The 14,871-nt window shown below is 52.0% G+C and overlaps 2 protein-coding genes across 4 annotated transcripts in view; both read left to right on the top strand.

The window, feature by feature from the left end:
• NK7.1 overlaps positions 1-14,871 on the top strand; it is a 36,488-nt gene that overhangs the window by 9,771 nt on the left and 11,846 nt on the right. For 2 of the 3 annotated variants that reach the window (XM_017244312.3, XM_017244304.3), the window contains exon 2: positions 13,315-14,194. In XM_017244312.3, the coding sequence (XP_017099801.2) occupies positions 13,330-14,194 (865 nt within the window). In that variant the 5' untranslated portion in view covers positions 13,315-13,329. Of the gene's footprint in view, positions 1-9,705; positions 10,040-13,314; positions 14,195-14,871 lie in introns of those variants that run through there. The other variant, XM_017244323.3, reaches the window with a different exon arrangement.
• On the top strand, positions 456-3,443 carry Dnaaf5 (Dynein axonemal assembly factor 5). Its single transcript, XM_017244283.3, has one exon. The coding sequence runs from the start codon at positions 785-787 to the stop codon at positions 3,311-3,313; it is 2,529 nt and encodes an 842-aa protein (XP_017099772.2). The 5' UTR covers positions 456-784; the 3' UTR covers positions 3,314-3,443.

Genomic DNA, 14,871 nt, shown 5'->3' with positions numbered 1-14,871 from the left:
AGCCCGGCGGCAATCAATCTTAGATATCGTCGTTCTGTTAACTGTTGATGTTGATAAGAAGCGACAACGCAATTAGATAGCCGGCCCGAAAGATAAGCGAACAAGCGAGCGAGGCGGGCCACATTTATGGATCGCCGCCAGAGCCGAACTCATAAAAGGCGGAAAGCCGCAAATTGCTCGCCGAGCTCAGCTGCCCTCGAGTTCCACAGAAATTTCGTTTATGGCCCGGTAATTAGCTTGGCAAACAGAAAGATCCATCGTCGACGAGCGGAGTGCCAATTCGAATTGGCGCGCCAAGTCGGCGCTTCCCAACACTGGCGAGAGCTTTCGCAACACTTGGCGACGCAAACAGCTGATCAGCTGCTCTTGTTTGGAACTTTTCTCGGGTCGCGTTGCCCAGGAATTTGTGTTTGGGCCAAGTAAACAAGTGTTCCCTTGAAACCCGACATTTCCTTGGCCTGTAGTGTGTAGTCATAGTAGCCGGCGCGTTTTTCGTTTTAGTAACGTGTTTCCCCATTCTCGTTTCTCGCATTTTCAGTCAGAAATCTCACAGAACAGCCGAACATCGGAACATCAGCTCTGAAAGCCGGTAGAAATTACTGCCAAAATTAGATTTTAAGTGATTCATCAGTATAAACGGAGAGCAGACTTTCTATAAAAGAATTTCAGAAGCCATTACCGAGAGAACCCTACCTAACCCAAGATAGTCAAGTCGGTTAGACTCCGGAGGATCCGTGACAATCCCTGAACTACAGAGGCCAAGTCAGTGATCAAACTCTCGACAATGCCCTTTGAAGTCGACGTTCCGAAGATCTGCGAGCAGCTGGAGGGCACGGATCGCCGCCAGAAGACCCAAGCGTTAGCCGGTATCCGCGATCTTATCCAGAACTCCCCCAAGAATGTGAGCACCGAGGACATAGCCGACGTCTTCGATCAACTATACCTGCACCTGCTGAAGGCCTATGACGACCGCTTTGAGAGCGTCCGCGACCACGCCGTACAGGCAGTGAATGCTTTCCTGCAGCTTCTGCCCCCCATGGACTTCCACGTGCTAAACGTGGTCTCCACCCTGGCGGAGCGCATGGGAAAGGCGGAGACGGTGGAGCCCAGCGAGGAGATCCGCCTCCTCTACATAGCGCAGCTTCATCTGATGGTGCGCAAGTACACCAAGATGGGCAATGTGGGAGGAATCCGAGAGTGCTACCCTCAGGTAGTGAAAGTTCTGATCAAGTCCATCAAGGATGACTACCCGTTGGTGCAGCGAGAGGGCTGCGCCACGCTGGTAGACCTCGCCAAGGTGGCCACCACCCAGGAGCTGCGTCCTTTTTGCGATTCCCTGGCCGTCGCCCTGTACGGCATGCTGAACCACAAGCACGCACTGTCGCGGATATCGGCGGTGGAGGCCATCGGAAGCATCAGTCTTCACATCGACGCCAGCGGCGATAACATGCGCCGGCTCTTCAACGAGATCTCGCCCGTGCTAATGGATTCGAAGCCGCTAGTGCGCCGCATGGTGGGTCAGGTGGGAGTGATCATGTGCCTGGAGCTACCCGACCGTTACTCCTTCTTCGAGCGCATTCTTCCCATGATCCTGTGTTGCCTCAAGGATGATTGCCCTGATGTAGTGAAGGACATCTCTGGGAAGTGGCTGCTGTGCGGAAAACAATACTTCTTCGAAAACGAGGCCGAGCTGAGCCAGCAGGAGCTCAGTGACCCGCCGGTCGAGAACTACCCGAAGAACGTGCTCCGCCCTACGATCGGGTGTCGTGGACTCGTACAGCGCTCCCTAAGGCTGCTCCAGCTAATCACCCGGGAGACCGGCGACTGGAAAGAAAACGTGCGGCTTCACTCGCTCAGGCTCCTCTACCAGTTCGTCCTGCACGCCGAAGCGGCCATGACTCCAAAGTTCTTCGAGATCTACAGCGACGTTGCCTACGCCTGCATCGACCCCGTGCCGGAGGTCAGTGCCGAAGCGGCCAAGGTAGCGGACCTGATGGGGCGACTGCTGGCCTACGATGCCTGGATCGAGCACGGATTCACTGGGCTGGAGCGCAACGCTCGGGAGTCTTACATGCGCTGCTTCTACTACATGTTCACTGCTTCGCTAGGCGGCGACTACGAGCAGCTCATGCGCCTGGCGAAGATGCTCCGGGAAGTCGAATACTCGCACACCCTGAAGCCGGGCTTCCAGAGGTACATCCTTAAGCTCCTGGACACGGTGCTGCAAAAGTCGCTTAAAATAAACGCCGGCCAGGAGGAGCTTACGGAGCTCTACAAGTGCGTCTACGTGGCCTGCATCAAGGTGATGGCACTTTCGCACTCCCTCACCGGCGGCAGAAACAAGGATGTAGAGTTCGGGCAGACCCTAATCGAGAAGATCATTAGCTTCGAGCAGGTATCGGAGGCCAAGCTTCACGAGCGGTGGTTTCACCTCGCCCTGAAGGACGTGGAGAACCTGGACGCCACTCTGGAGGACAACGCGGAGCCCGTGATGCTGCTGGACGGCCTCATCAACATATGCCTTATCCGAGCCACCTACATCTCGGATCTCATAGACAAGGTGAAGGTGGTGTTTGCTCACTGCTGCGACAGCGCGCAGGTGAGGATCTTTAGCACCCTGTCGATGGCTTCGCTGCGCTGGTCGCAGACCGTCGACATAGAGCGGGAGCAGAGCACCCAGCTGCTGAGCCACTTCATCTCGGAGGTGGTGGAGCCGTACCTAACGTGGCAAGCCGGGTCCAGCGCCGAGGCCATGAGGTCTCTGGCCATGGCCACGCTCTGCGCTCTAGCCCAGGGAGCCGAGGAGGAGGCCCTGGAGGTGCTGCCTCCCCTGGCGAAGCACATGCCCAGTCTGCTCGAGGACCGCAACGTCTCCACCAGGCACTTCGCCATCAAGGCGGTCGTCTACTTCCGTGGCCTGTCCGTGGAGGATATCAAGCCCCTCGGCTATTCCACATTGCAGCGCATGGACGACCCCTCGGCGGAAATCCGCACCCTGGCCACTATAGCTGTGGGCAAGCTCAAGCCGAAGTTTAAGAGCGAGTCCGAGGAGGGCTCTAGCGGTGAGAGGGAGGTGTGGGAGACCTTCGTGAAGCGGGCCATGGACCTCCTGCTGCTCCACTACGAGAGCCCCGAGAAGGACATTCGGGGGGCGGTAGAAGTGACTCTCAAAGAGCTGATTCCGTCCTATCGGGGAGCCTGGGAGGAGCGCTACCAGCGTGCTCGGGCGATGTGCCCGGACAAGGATCATCACGACGAACTCTACAAGAAGGTTTCTGGGGAGGAGGCTCCCAGTCCGCCTGAAGCCACATAGACTACTCTAGGCGTTTAATTTTAAATTTATTTTTGTAATTATTCACTTAGCGCTAAGCCAACGACCCATTCAGCTGCAATTCTAAATAAATCCCTAAACGTAGGCGTCCAGACTGACGAGATGGCAACAAGATTGTGTTCATAATCCGGTTCATGATGAATTGGGAGGTTAAAAGGGCAATTATTGGGGTTACATATGGAATATGCACATTTTATAAACAGCCAAGTACCTAAAGAAAGCCCCGTGTAGGACGGCCTAACCCACACTCGACTGGGTGGAGGGCTATTACGAATTCCTGGGGGCCTGGTCAACGGGCTCGGACGTCAATTAACTGGCCAAACAACGCGCCGTTTATTGTTACTTTTTTCAGGCCGGGGAGAGGCATCCTGGATGAATATCCTAGATGACTAGACGGACGTGCGGCTTGTCGAATGAAATTACAAATTACAAACAGCGCAGGCCTCCCCGGGGATTCGGGCTACAAAGTGTTGCATAACTTTCAGCGCATCTGCAGCAAATGATTGGTTTTCATTTTAGGACGCAAGGCGACCCAGTTCCCGACCCGGCCAGAAAACTAATTTGCGTCGCTATGTGGTTGAAAAGTTGGCCCACTGTATTAAAACAATTTGTCAAATTAGGCAAAATGTACAAGTTTCTAATTAAAATACAGCCGAACGAATGCTGCGACGATTACAAGGATGAGCACACAAGCACAGTGGGTCCTGTGGGGCGATGGATGTCGAGTGAGAAACCAAGTTACAAATGAAATGAGCCTGGTCCACATAGCCAGTGCTCACTGTACTGTCTCCGTCTCTTTCTGCGCACTAATTGCCAGCAAATGAGCGGCAGAAGGTATTTTTTGCACGCGAGCTTACGTGGTGCTCAGTGGGAGGGAGGCGTGTGTTTGGGCCAAAGTGGTCCAAAATAGAGTGTACATCCTTGGCTGATTTGCTGCTCCGCTAATTAATATTACTTGGCATTTTCGCGGGGCTAATTATTAATACATATTTCTGCAATTAGAGCTCCGGCTCTGCCTTATCCGGAACGGTTGGAATGATCTTTATGGGATGCGAGGGAATATATTGAAGTAAAAAATGCGCCAAGGTCCCAGCGGACGAAAGGGTGCCCCAGATCCTCTCCCTCCGCCATTGTTGCGGCAAAGCACATTTAACTAATTATGCGAACTCCGGGTCTCAAAGACTTCGGGCTGGTGGACTGTGCGACTCGAACCCTCGGAGCACTGAGAAGGAGCGCTACGACCGCCCACAGACGTCAGTTGTCAGTTTAATTAATCCCCTTCAGAGGCAGACAGGACGAACTGCATGTGCACTGGAGAAAATCCTCCGAGCTCATTTTGGCTGATCTAATGGCTACTTTCCACATCGGATAGGCTTTCCCTCAGTGCACTGGCACACGGCAAATAAACAGTTATAAATAGCAGGCATGGCCAGGCAGCGGACCTGGTCGAAGGACCAACAAAAACCAGCAACTTTTGCCCACCATCTGCCACCACAACCCCATCGCCGCTTGTGGCGCACAAATTAAATGCTACATTCAATGCCATTTCGGAATCATTTCGAGTGCCATCCGGGCAGTCGCTGGATGGCTGGATGGCTGGATGTCTGAAGGACGCACAAAAGTTGCGGAGCTCCGGCCCGACTTGGCCCGCAATCGAGTTGCGCCGGGGCACAAAAACAAAAATAAGTTAAGCCGCATGCCTGCCTGCCTCCCCCTTTGTGAGAGCTTGCCATTTGAAAATTACTTTCATTACGTTTAAAAGTTCATTAAAATTTCACATCCCTGAACTTCTGGCAGTTCGTTTCGGTCACTCCCCACTCGGCCGTGGGGCTGTCACTCGGATGGGCCGAGAGGCGAGTTAAAAATAAACACCTACTAACTGACCTATTTGGGCCGGATAAATAAATTCAAATGAGCTACGGACGCGAGGGCCGAGTCCTTCGCCGAGTCCTGCCCGGCTCTCACTAATTGAGATACTTTTCGGCTCTGGTTGCAGGCTGCATTATGCAAGCAAATTAAACGAGTTAACGTAACAATTAATGCGCTGGCATGGCAACCGGGCTTGTATAATAGTATCCTGCCCTTGTCCTGAGGGCGTACTGCGGGGCACAGGGTTCGACAAGTTCGACTGTGTCCTTGGCTTGGAGAGGGTCTCTGATTCCAGGATTTTCTTTGCTCGAACTCTTGTTCATTTCGGCCAACTAGACTTTATGACCCAATACTCATATACTCGCAGTGCCAGCCCCAAAGGAAGAACATCCTCGAGAAAATGGCCAGCAATGAGCGATGAACGATAATTAAATACTGCCCATGCTCGGGTTTCCTCTCCTTATCCTGCCGAAACTCTTGGCAATTAGGGTGCTGGCCACCACTAATAAAAAAGCGGGGCGGGGTCGTCCCGTCATCGCTGTTGCCTTGACGGCCCCCCCTCCGCTTCATTGCTCCCGCTCCGCCGTTTCCACTTAAATGCTTAATTATAATTGAGTCTGAGCAGAAAGTAAAATTGTCTCTGGCCAGCAGCAGCAGCCGTGGCTTCCTGGCAGCGTGCTTGAAATTAAATACAAATAATCTTTTGACTCCGTGCCACTCCTCCGTGCCACCGGGCCACCGCCTGCAAAAGGGGTATTTCGCCTCTCATTCGGCGTTGTTTTAATTACGTCTTAATGCGAACGCTTAAACAGGACCTTCGTCCCGGAGGGTTCAATGCCTTGTGCGTATCAATTTGGCGTTAATTGCTCCACTCTCCTGCCTGCCTGCCTTCTGCGGAGGAAATCGGATAAACTGGAATGGTGCGAAAGCCACTTCGGCAAGGGTTCTTATTGATTTTTTCCCCGGCCGGGCAACCCGAAACAGTGGAGCAGATGGTCCCTAAACTGGGCCGATAATTCGTATGAGCCCTTATCGTTATTATCGGTACTGGTTGTCCTGGAATAGCGATTTACAAAACGTAACAAGGACACTGTTGTCATTTTTCCTTAATTACGAGAATCTTGGCAGACAGGCGCAAGGACGAAAGGGAAAGTGTTGAATGACGGATCGGAAGGAAGGAAGCCCCTCGCCCAGGACCTGCCCAGAAGGGGGAGCAGTCTCCGGCTCTGACTCGGCGGTGTATCATTATTGTGTGCCTGCGAGTGTTTATTTTCGGCAGCCAACAGCAGGCCAGGCAGCGCCAGCAGTTTTTGTTAATGCTCGCATTAATGTTGTCACATTGCTCCGGCCCCCGCTTCCCGGCCACTCTGAGAGGGACCTGGGGGTGGCTGGGGGAGGCCCAGCCGACGGGGACGTTGCTGGCATTAATTAAGCATGTTTGACTGTGAATGTCAACAGCAGAAATTGCCGCTCAGAGCTCACTGCCGAGCATGTGTTTGTCGCTGCGGGTGCACACTCAGAAAAAGTTTTCCAACGGCCACCGACAGGGACTAACCCGCGATCCGACCACTTAACTAGCACTTATTTCAGCCATTTGGCCAATATCCTTTTGTAGTATTGTGTTGCCAAAAATTCAAAAGCCACCTAAAGACCGTGATTCACTTTAATTGCGTCTATAATTTTTTCGAGTTCATTCCGCGAGTGCGTTGACAGGCTAAGAACTGACAGGCTTTACGAGGGGCGTGACACCCTCGCCAGCAACCTCACTATCAGCTTTCTCCAGTGTCACTCGGGCTACGTAATTAAGTGACGCAAGTCAATTTATTTTGCAATTAATCATTAATTTATGCGTACGGAAGTATAATTGACTCATATTTCAGCCGGCAGGCCTGCGAGATCGACACGGAGAAATGCCAAATATTGTCTGACAGAAGAGTTATCAAATTTCGCAGTGGCATTCCGCCATCCAGCCCATCCAGGCCTGAGTTTTGCACTATCTTTGTATTGCGCACCGCCGGAAGTACGGAAATGCGCAATCCCTTCGTTTTATAATATTTTTCCCAGGAAATTTCCTTATCGCTGTGACTAATTTGCGCATTTCAGGGTCTGAATAGTGACGTACCTTTATGTCTAGACTCTAGACATTTAAACAATAACCGTACAATTAATGGGAGATCATCTTTGTGGAACTTCATTCCCTGACCCACCAATCTGTAACCCTAATACCGTAAAAGGTTAAACACTTTTGATTTGAACTTGATTCGATTTCATCGGAATCGGCAATTGGAAAATTTTACAAACAGCCATCATGTCGATGGAAAATTAGTTGGTGGAGTGCTGGGAAAACTTTTCGCATTTCATCAAGTTCCTGGCCAAGAGTTTTTGCATATTTTATGTGCCAGTCGGTTGATTGATTGACTGACTGACTGACTGACGGACTGACGGACGGCTGGTTGAGGGCTGAGTGGCCTGACAAAATGGACTGTGCCGGACAGCAATAAATAATCGATGCCACATGGGCAGTAATGCATTAATTTAAACAGTCCGTCCGCATGCATTCATTTGACAATTAGCCATCGAATCCGGGCTGCTCCCAATTGGAGTGTCAATTAGTCAGGCCGCTGACCTTTGACCCACTTCGAGGCACGGCTCGGCAAATGAGGTCCACTCGAGATGGAACCAGAGGGGAATTTTAATAATGGCGATGGTGGCGAAGTGGAGGCCCTGTCGCGCACCCATTTAAAAGATCATCAATCATAGGCGGTTAGTTAATTGCGCCGAGTCTCTTTTCTTGTTTTTTTTTTTTTGTGGACAAAGGAGCGGCCTAATGGCTGGCCGAAAAGGCAGGCCAGAAAGCAGAAACGTTTAGCGAATGAAATGCCGCAGCAAATTAAAAATAAAGCCCGAGCACGCCAACTTTGGCCAACTTTCCTGACCCAAAGTTCAAGTGAAATAAGCCATGACAAGTGCCCCTCCCTCCGACAGCTCAAGGACCCTTGGGGGAAAGCTTTAAAAGCAAATTTTGCCAAAGTTTTGGCTTATTCTTGGCGCACTTAAGGCCAAATCGATGTCGGGCAGGGCTGCCAGGACGAACTGTGAGCGAGGGAGAATTATGACAGGAAACGTTCGAACGGAAATGAGCCTGACGGCGCTTCCGGCTCAGCGACAGATCTATATGTTTGGCCAGAATGCAAACGTAATTAGCTGACATTTTCAGTCACCTCGTCCGACTGCTATTGCTCCCTTCCGTGCTAATGAGCACAGCTCCGAGCCACCCAGCCGTCAACTCAACAGTTGGCCAGTCAGTCGGGCCGTCACTTGGCAGAAGCCTCACTGTGCCGTTTAACCTTTTCAACTACCCCAGAAACGTCAGACCAACCCTCGCCGACGCACCAAGTAAAAATAGCTCGAAAATTGCGCAGCATTTATAATCTGTCTTTGATTTATATAACGATTTCCGGTCGAACTACGAGTGCTTACAGTAAGAGAAATGGGAAGCTCTGAATGCCCTAAGGGTTCTCCAGCTAAGAAGCCTTTCTCCCAGTGCAGGGTGTGTGTATTTGGGAGTCGGCTCACCCTCGGACCACTGCTTTATATGCTGACTTGACAATAATGGCACAAACACACATCTCAGACGCTGAGAACGTGCCACCGGCACTGGCTTCCTCCCGCCCCAGATACTGGCTGTCGTGCCCCAAACAGGACTTGGCCCGAACTGGTCGTGGCAGCACAATGACATGAATTCAATATAATAAATAAAATATAATGCTGTCAATAAAAATAAATAAATATAACATCAGCAGCAGTGGCGCTGGCGCTGGCGCTGGAGCTCTGGGAGCGGAGCTCTGAAAGCAGTGCAGAGTTTAAGACAGCGCCCGGGGAATTGTAGATTGAAGAGCTTAACTGCTCCGCTCAAAATAGCTACGTAATGTTTGTGTGCTTCCAAGATTTGGCTTTGAATGGCTGCCATTTACCTTGAGTGTGTGCTCACGGGTTGCGAGTGGGTGGTGTCTGACAGGGGGCGTGCCAGGAGTAGTAGTGTCAACCGACGAGGGACAATGATTCTGCGCCATTTTGGTGGAAAACTATGTGGACCTGGTTTGCTTTTATTTAATCAAATTAAACGTTGCTTTGGGGAATACTTGCAATAAATCGATATCGAATTCCTTACTAATTCTTCGGTAAATAACAGCAAGTCTGGGTGGGAAAGTGCAGTCCTGCCATCAAGGATATGCCAGCCACAACAAACCGAAAAACACTTAAATAAAACATTCACTAAATTGCAATTCGCAATGGCTCGGATCGGATCGAAGAAAGTTCACAATTGCCACTTTTCACACACGCTGCCGCCCACATCCTGCCGCCGCCACGCGTATCCTGCCCCCGAAAACAATCGTTTTCAACATTTTATGATTTATTTATGCAGCCCTGCTGGCTCTCGTTTGCCGTCCGTGCGGTGCAGTCGGAAAATAGTTATCCGAACGGAGTTGGCTTTTCCCACAACTGTCAGACGCTGCTGCCAAACCTGGGAGCTGAAAAGTCACTGAAAATAACATTAGCTATAAGCTGTGTGTGCTGTATGGGGGAAGACCTTGTTTTTGTCCCAAAAAACGATGAATCTGGCCCGGGCCACGCACATCTGTCTGAGCCCAGTTATCAAGTTGCGGGAACTTTTCGGAATCGGCCCTAACTTTCGGCTGGCTCGACTGTCTTGATTCGTCCCTCTCGGTCACAGTGCCAGCCCAGTTCTGGAAAGTAAAAGTTACTTCATTTTAATTTCTGCTCACTCCCGTTGTAACTCCGAAGTTCGCCCGAAACTAGCAAGGACCGCGCACACGTGTAAGTACACAGCAAGCCCGGATGGAGCCAACAAATTAAACAATTAAAGTGAACGTGGCACGAACTTTCCGCGCGGCAGTCTCTGCGGCAACGGTTAATGTAAATTCATTTAAAATTACTTAGGTGGGGTGCTCCTCCCTGATCCCCTCATCAGGCCCCCCCCAAGGCTGTCGATAGTGAAATGTTTTCCGACGTATCCTCGCCAAGGACCCCTGTGTCTGTGTCACGGCAATTTAATTAGCGAGCACATAACTTTATGAAATATTCAGAGACTTTCCACCATGTCGCTCCACACACACACACACACACACACCGCATACTTTCTCGGCTTGTGTACATTCCGGTCCGGGCAATTATGGGCCGCCCAGGACATTCATTAGAACACCTCATAAAAATCAATTAGCGGCGTGTTCCTACCGCGGCAGACTCCCCTGGGACTGCATTCTGCCGAATCGGCCCAGAGGCTTGTGTTCCACTTCAGATCCTTAAAGCGGCGTGGACTTTGAGGCACTACTGGTCGTCCTTGCAGGCCGGGTTCCGTTTCTAGCCGATGACGCAGTCCCCGACCAGGGGGAGAGGCGGGCAGGGCGAGTATGAATGACGAATTACACACTTTGGCTGCCAGGTTGACAGTCTCTCCCACACAAGCGGGCAGAAGGATCCAGGGGGGAGGCACATTAAATTATGCTGACGGGGCAGAACTGAGTGGCTGGGGGCAGGGCGGGCGAGGCGAAGGGAAGTCAGCCGCAGTTAACGTCAAAACTAACACACGAAGAAAGCCAGCAGGATGCTGGAAAGCAGGGACGGGCCAAAAACGTGAATGAAACCTGAAGTATCAGAAAAAGACCAGATCTTTGTCCTTCGGGATGGCCGAAAGTCTTATACCCTACAAATTATTTTAAACTAAAAACCCAGAAAGTAAATACAGGTAGCCTTAGGAACAAACCAGTAGTAGCATAGCCTCTTCCCCAATACTCCCAGAAAGTGCATAAAGGGAAGCAGAGCTGGCCCTGGAATGAAAGGACTGGGGGAATGACTGGGGACGGAGACTCTGACGAAAGCTGCCGAGGGCCAAATGAAGCAAAGACCCTGATGACGATGATTCGAGAGTGGCTTGTTAAAATTCCAGCAAAACGTCAGACAAGTAGTCTTCTCCAGCCCCAGTCAGTCCACCCCTGGCCACATTCCACCTCCACTCCGACCCCGGACCCTGCGGAATGTGTGTGTGTTGCCATGTTGTTGTCAATGCAATAAAACGAAAATGAAAACGAAATAAAATAGACAAAATGCTGGCTAGCAGGAGACTGGCAGACGGGCCGACAGACAGACAGCAGGGCCAAAAAGCATCTCGTAAGCCTCGAGGCCAAATATGGCTGGCAGAGAGTTGCCAGAGAGAGCAGGAAAGGAGGGAGACAAAGCGCTTATGCGGCGCAAGAAATCCAGGAGCGCATTGTTCCGCCCGAGGGGATAAACAGAAATATTATCAAACCTTTAATGCCATTCTCCACCTCAACTCCTCCAAGGTCGTTTACTGTCACGATGGCGTTTGGTTTGGCTTCCAATCTATTTCCGGCCTCCCATTCGCGCCACCGCTCCTGAGGTGCCACATGCGCCGAGGCGGGATGGCGGCATTAGGGCAAGTCTGGCTAACAAAACTTAAATGCCATTAGCCCTCGTCCTGGCAGTCGACACTTGGGTCCTGCCACAGTGCACAGAAGACAGGATGCTGGTGCGGAGGGAAGAGGAAGAAAAGAAGTCGGGGAGGGGTTGGGGAGGCACTGCCAGAAGCGTGCCAGGTAACTAATACACACACTAGCCGGCATCTAAGCCGCTGTACGTGCCACAGGGCGGGCCACTGTTTTCGGGCGTCCTCTCCCCCTCTACACTGACAGAAATCACACAGCCAGCCTGCGGAAGCCATTAATATTTGTGTCGTTTAAGCCTAATTCTTTCTACAGTGCAGCTCCTTCCCCCTCGCCGCTCAGTTCTCTCTAGCTGTCCCTTTCCGCGCCGCTTGCTGCTGGCAAGGCAATTGAAATAACTTCTTCCGCTTGCCTGCCTCGCTTCCGCTGCTTGAATGTGTCCCCCAAATCAGCCAGCAACACACTCCCCTAGTTTGCCCCACCTGCCGTATCCTTTCCCCTCATCCCCCTTGAATTGCCTTTGCAATTTATTTTATTTGGCTTTCGGGTACTTGGCCAGGCTTGGCGACATGTTGCGGCAACATTCCGCTCTCTCCTGTGGGCTGAGAGCGGATGCGAATGTCGTATCCTCGTATCTTCGTGTCTCTGCCGTTCGTTCGTCCTTGTTGTTCTTTCTGAACGGCAATAAAAAAACAGTTAGGCACGCATCACGTTCCTGGTTGCGAAAGGAGGTGATGGTGGGTGGGATGGCCTTCATAATAATTCTAATTGCTTCCTGGAGTAGGTTTCCAGGATGCTCATTCGAGTGTTAATATTAGGTAACTACGGCTTCTCAGAAACAAGATCCCAACTGTACCCCAAACACTCGTAATTGCCCAACTAAAGTTAGTCACAGCCCCTCTGCTTGAATTTACTGCCGCAATTTAAAAAACAATAATTCTCCTCGTACATTTCACACGCTTTTGACTCGACGAATTAAGTTGAATTGTGTCACCCCCAAATGCTGCCCCATAAATTTTAACCAGCTCTCCCCCTCGCACTCGCAGTCCTTGCGAAAGCGTACAAGGCTGTTGGAGACCCCACTTCCCGCCTTGAAACGTATGTGCCGCCTGGTGGAATCCTTTCTCCACACCCCCGTTCAAGCAAGGATTGTGCAACATTTTGTTATGCAAATCACAACGCAGTGCGCCAGGAAATAGGCTACGAGCAACGCCCGGGCCTCGGAGCTCAGCCCGACTGGCCGGGGGTTACACAAGTCAAAGTGCACTGAGAGAAATACTACTCGTGGCAGGAGCTCAGGAGTTCTATACTAACGGAGGCATATATAGAGCGCCATCTCCCAGTGCAGGAGGCACAGAGGCAGCAAGTGGCAACGACTAACGCTGTATTTTATTGCATTACTTCTTAGCCCGGCTGGGAAGCAGAGGGGGGCCGGGCCAGAGAGGAGTTAATAGGGTCTAAAAAGGGGTCGAGGCCTTCTGGCCTTCCGGTCGAGGCGATGGAGGGAGTGGGGTGCAAATTGCATTACCAGCTCAGACACTTAACAACTGCACGACAAATGGGGAAGCTTTAAAGCCAACTATGTACTCTGTTTCTTAACTGACCTTTCTCTATTTTTGGCTTACTTTGCAGGCAGCGTTGGCCTAAATGATGCCCGAAACTGAACGCGACTCGCAGTTGGCAGCGGAAATGGTAAGCGGAGCCCTTGGGCACGGATACGGCCTCGTGAAGGATCCGCAGCAGCAGCTTCACTTGCTCCAGCCCCACCACCTACCGCCCCAGCAGCCCTACCAGACGCCCCACCCTACGCCCACGCCCACGCCAGACCCCTACAAGATGTCCGCCACCACGTACGTCTACAGCAGCCCGCTGACCATCCCGAACATGGTCAGTCCCAACAGCAAGGAGAAGCTGGTGAGCCTCCTGCGCGTTCGCGACACCCAGGCGACCCTGGCCAGCCCGATCTCTGACAGTCCGCCCGCCACGACCTTCCTTCAGAAGCAGCTGGAGGCCGTCAGCCCGCGGCCGAGCTCGGTGCACCCCCAGGTGCAGAATTCCCCCCACATACACCCCCACCAGCAGCTTCATCAACCGCAGCAGCGACGACACACCAGCTCTACTCCTCCGGGGGCGCCCACTAACTGGCACGCCCATGTCTACGCCCGGCCGCCCAACCGCCCCACCCCACACTCCATCGCCGACATCCTGGGCATAGCCGTGGGCGAGAAGGAGGCGTCAGAGGGCGCCTTCGATCCCTCGCTGCCGGCCAAGTCCCCGAATACGATCGTGAAGCAGTACGAGCAGGATCAGCAGCTCACGATGAGCGACGCCAGCGAGGAGGACGGAGGACCCAGTGCTGCATCTGCGACAGCGGCATCTGCCCCGGCTGTGGCGGCTCCGCTCGACCAGCCCCTGAATCTGTGTGTGGCCAAAAAGTCACGCGACAGCAACAGCTCACCCATGCCGGCCAGCAAGCAGAGCCACGTCCTCGGGAAGACCGCCAGCAAGAAGGGTAAGCGTTCTCCATTGCACAGACAAAAATATTGGTTAGCCTTTCAGGGAATATAAGATATTATTAGGAGGAAGATGATAGCTCCTGTTTTGAGCTTTAAACATGTTTCAGAAATATCCTGAAATCCTGTATCATGGATAATATATCTAAGGATAGTCAAACCCTACTCACTAGTGGAAGAAAGGAGCCTTTTATTTTTTTAAGTGTGCTCGAATGTGATCTATTTCCAATGGCGCCGGGCACGGGAGTAAGTATCTGGCAGGCCGAGTGCCCGCGGCGACGCTTGACGAGCCTGCCAATTGAGCGGAGCGCGGAGCTCTCAACACGCTTCAGCGAAGCGTGCGTCGGGCAACACGGCGTATGCGTGTTCTGCCAACTCAAATGGCGCCCATCGCTCGCGGCCTCTGTTTTTGGCAATACTAATGACTTGGCCATTAGAACGCGGCACACTCCAGTTGGGGCTCTGGTCTGTCAGTCTATCAGTTTCCTAGATTTCGGACGCCATTAGCAGGTTACAGTCTTTGTAGGACAATGCTGTGAGCTCTTCATTTAGAGGGAAGACCAATGATGTGGGCCGTTTTCATCTCTTGTTTAAATAATTAGTAATCCATTGAAGTGGCAATTGGCACACGAAGTGGTCGAAATTTAATTAGATGCACTTTTGGCTAGATGCTTTG

Source organism: Drosophila bipectinata, chromosome 3R, assembly GCF_030179905.1.
Source record: "Drosophila bipectinata strain 14024-0381.07 chromosome 3R, DbipHiC1v2, whole genome shotgun sequence".
NCBI classification, from domain to species: domain Eukaryota; kingdom Metazoa; phylum Arthropoda; class Insecta; order Diptera; family Drosophilidae; genus Drosophila; species Drosophila bipectinata.
The sequence above is the reverse complement of the archived record's forward strand: the minus strand, read 5'-3'. Positions and strand labels throughout refer to the sequence as shown.

Excerpts from the sequence above, each read along its gene's own strand:
- Dnaaf5 (XM_017244283.3), top strand. The coding sequence starts at position 785 with ATGCCCTTTGAAGTCGACGTTCCGAAGATCTGCGAGCAGCTGGAGGGC.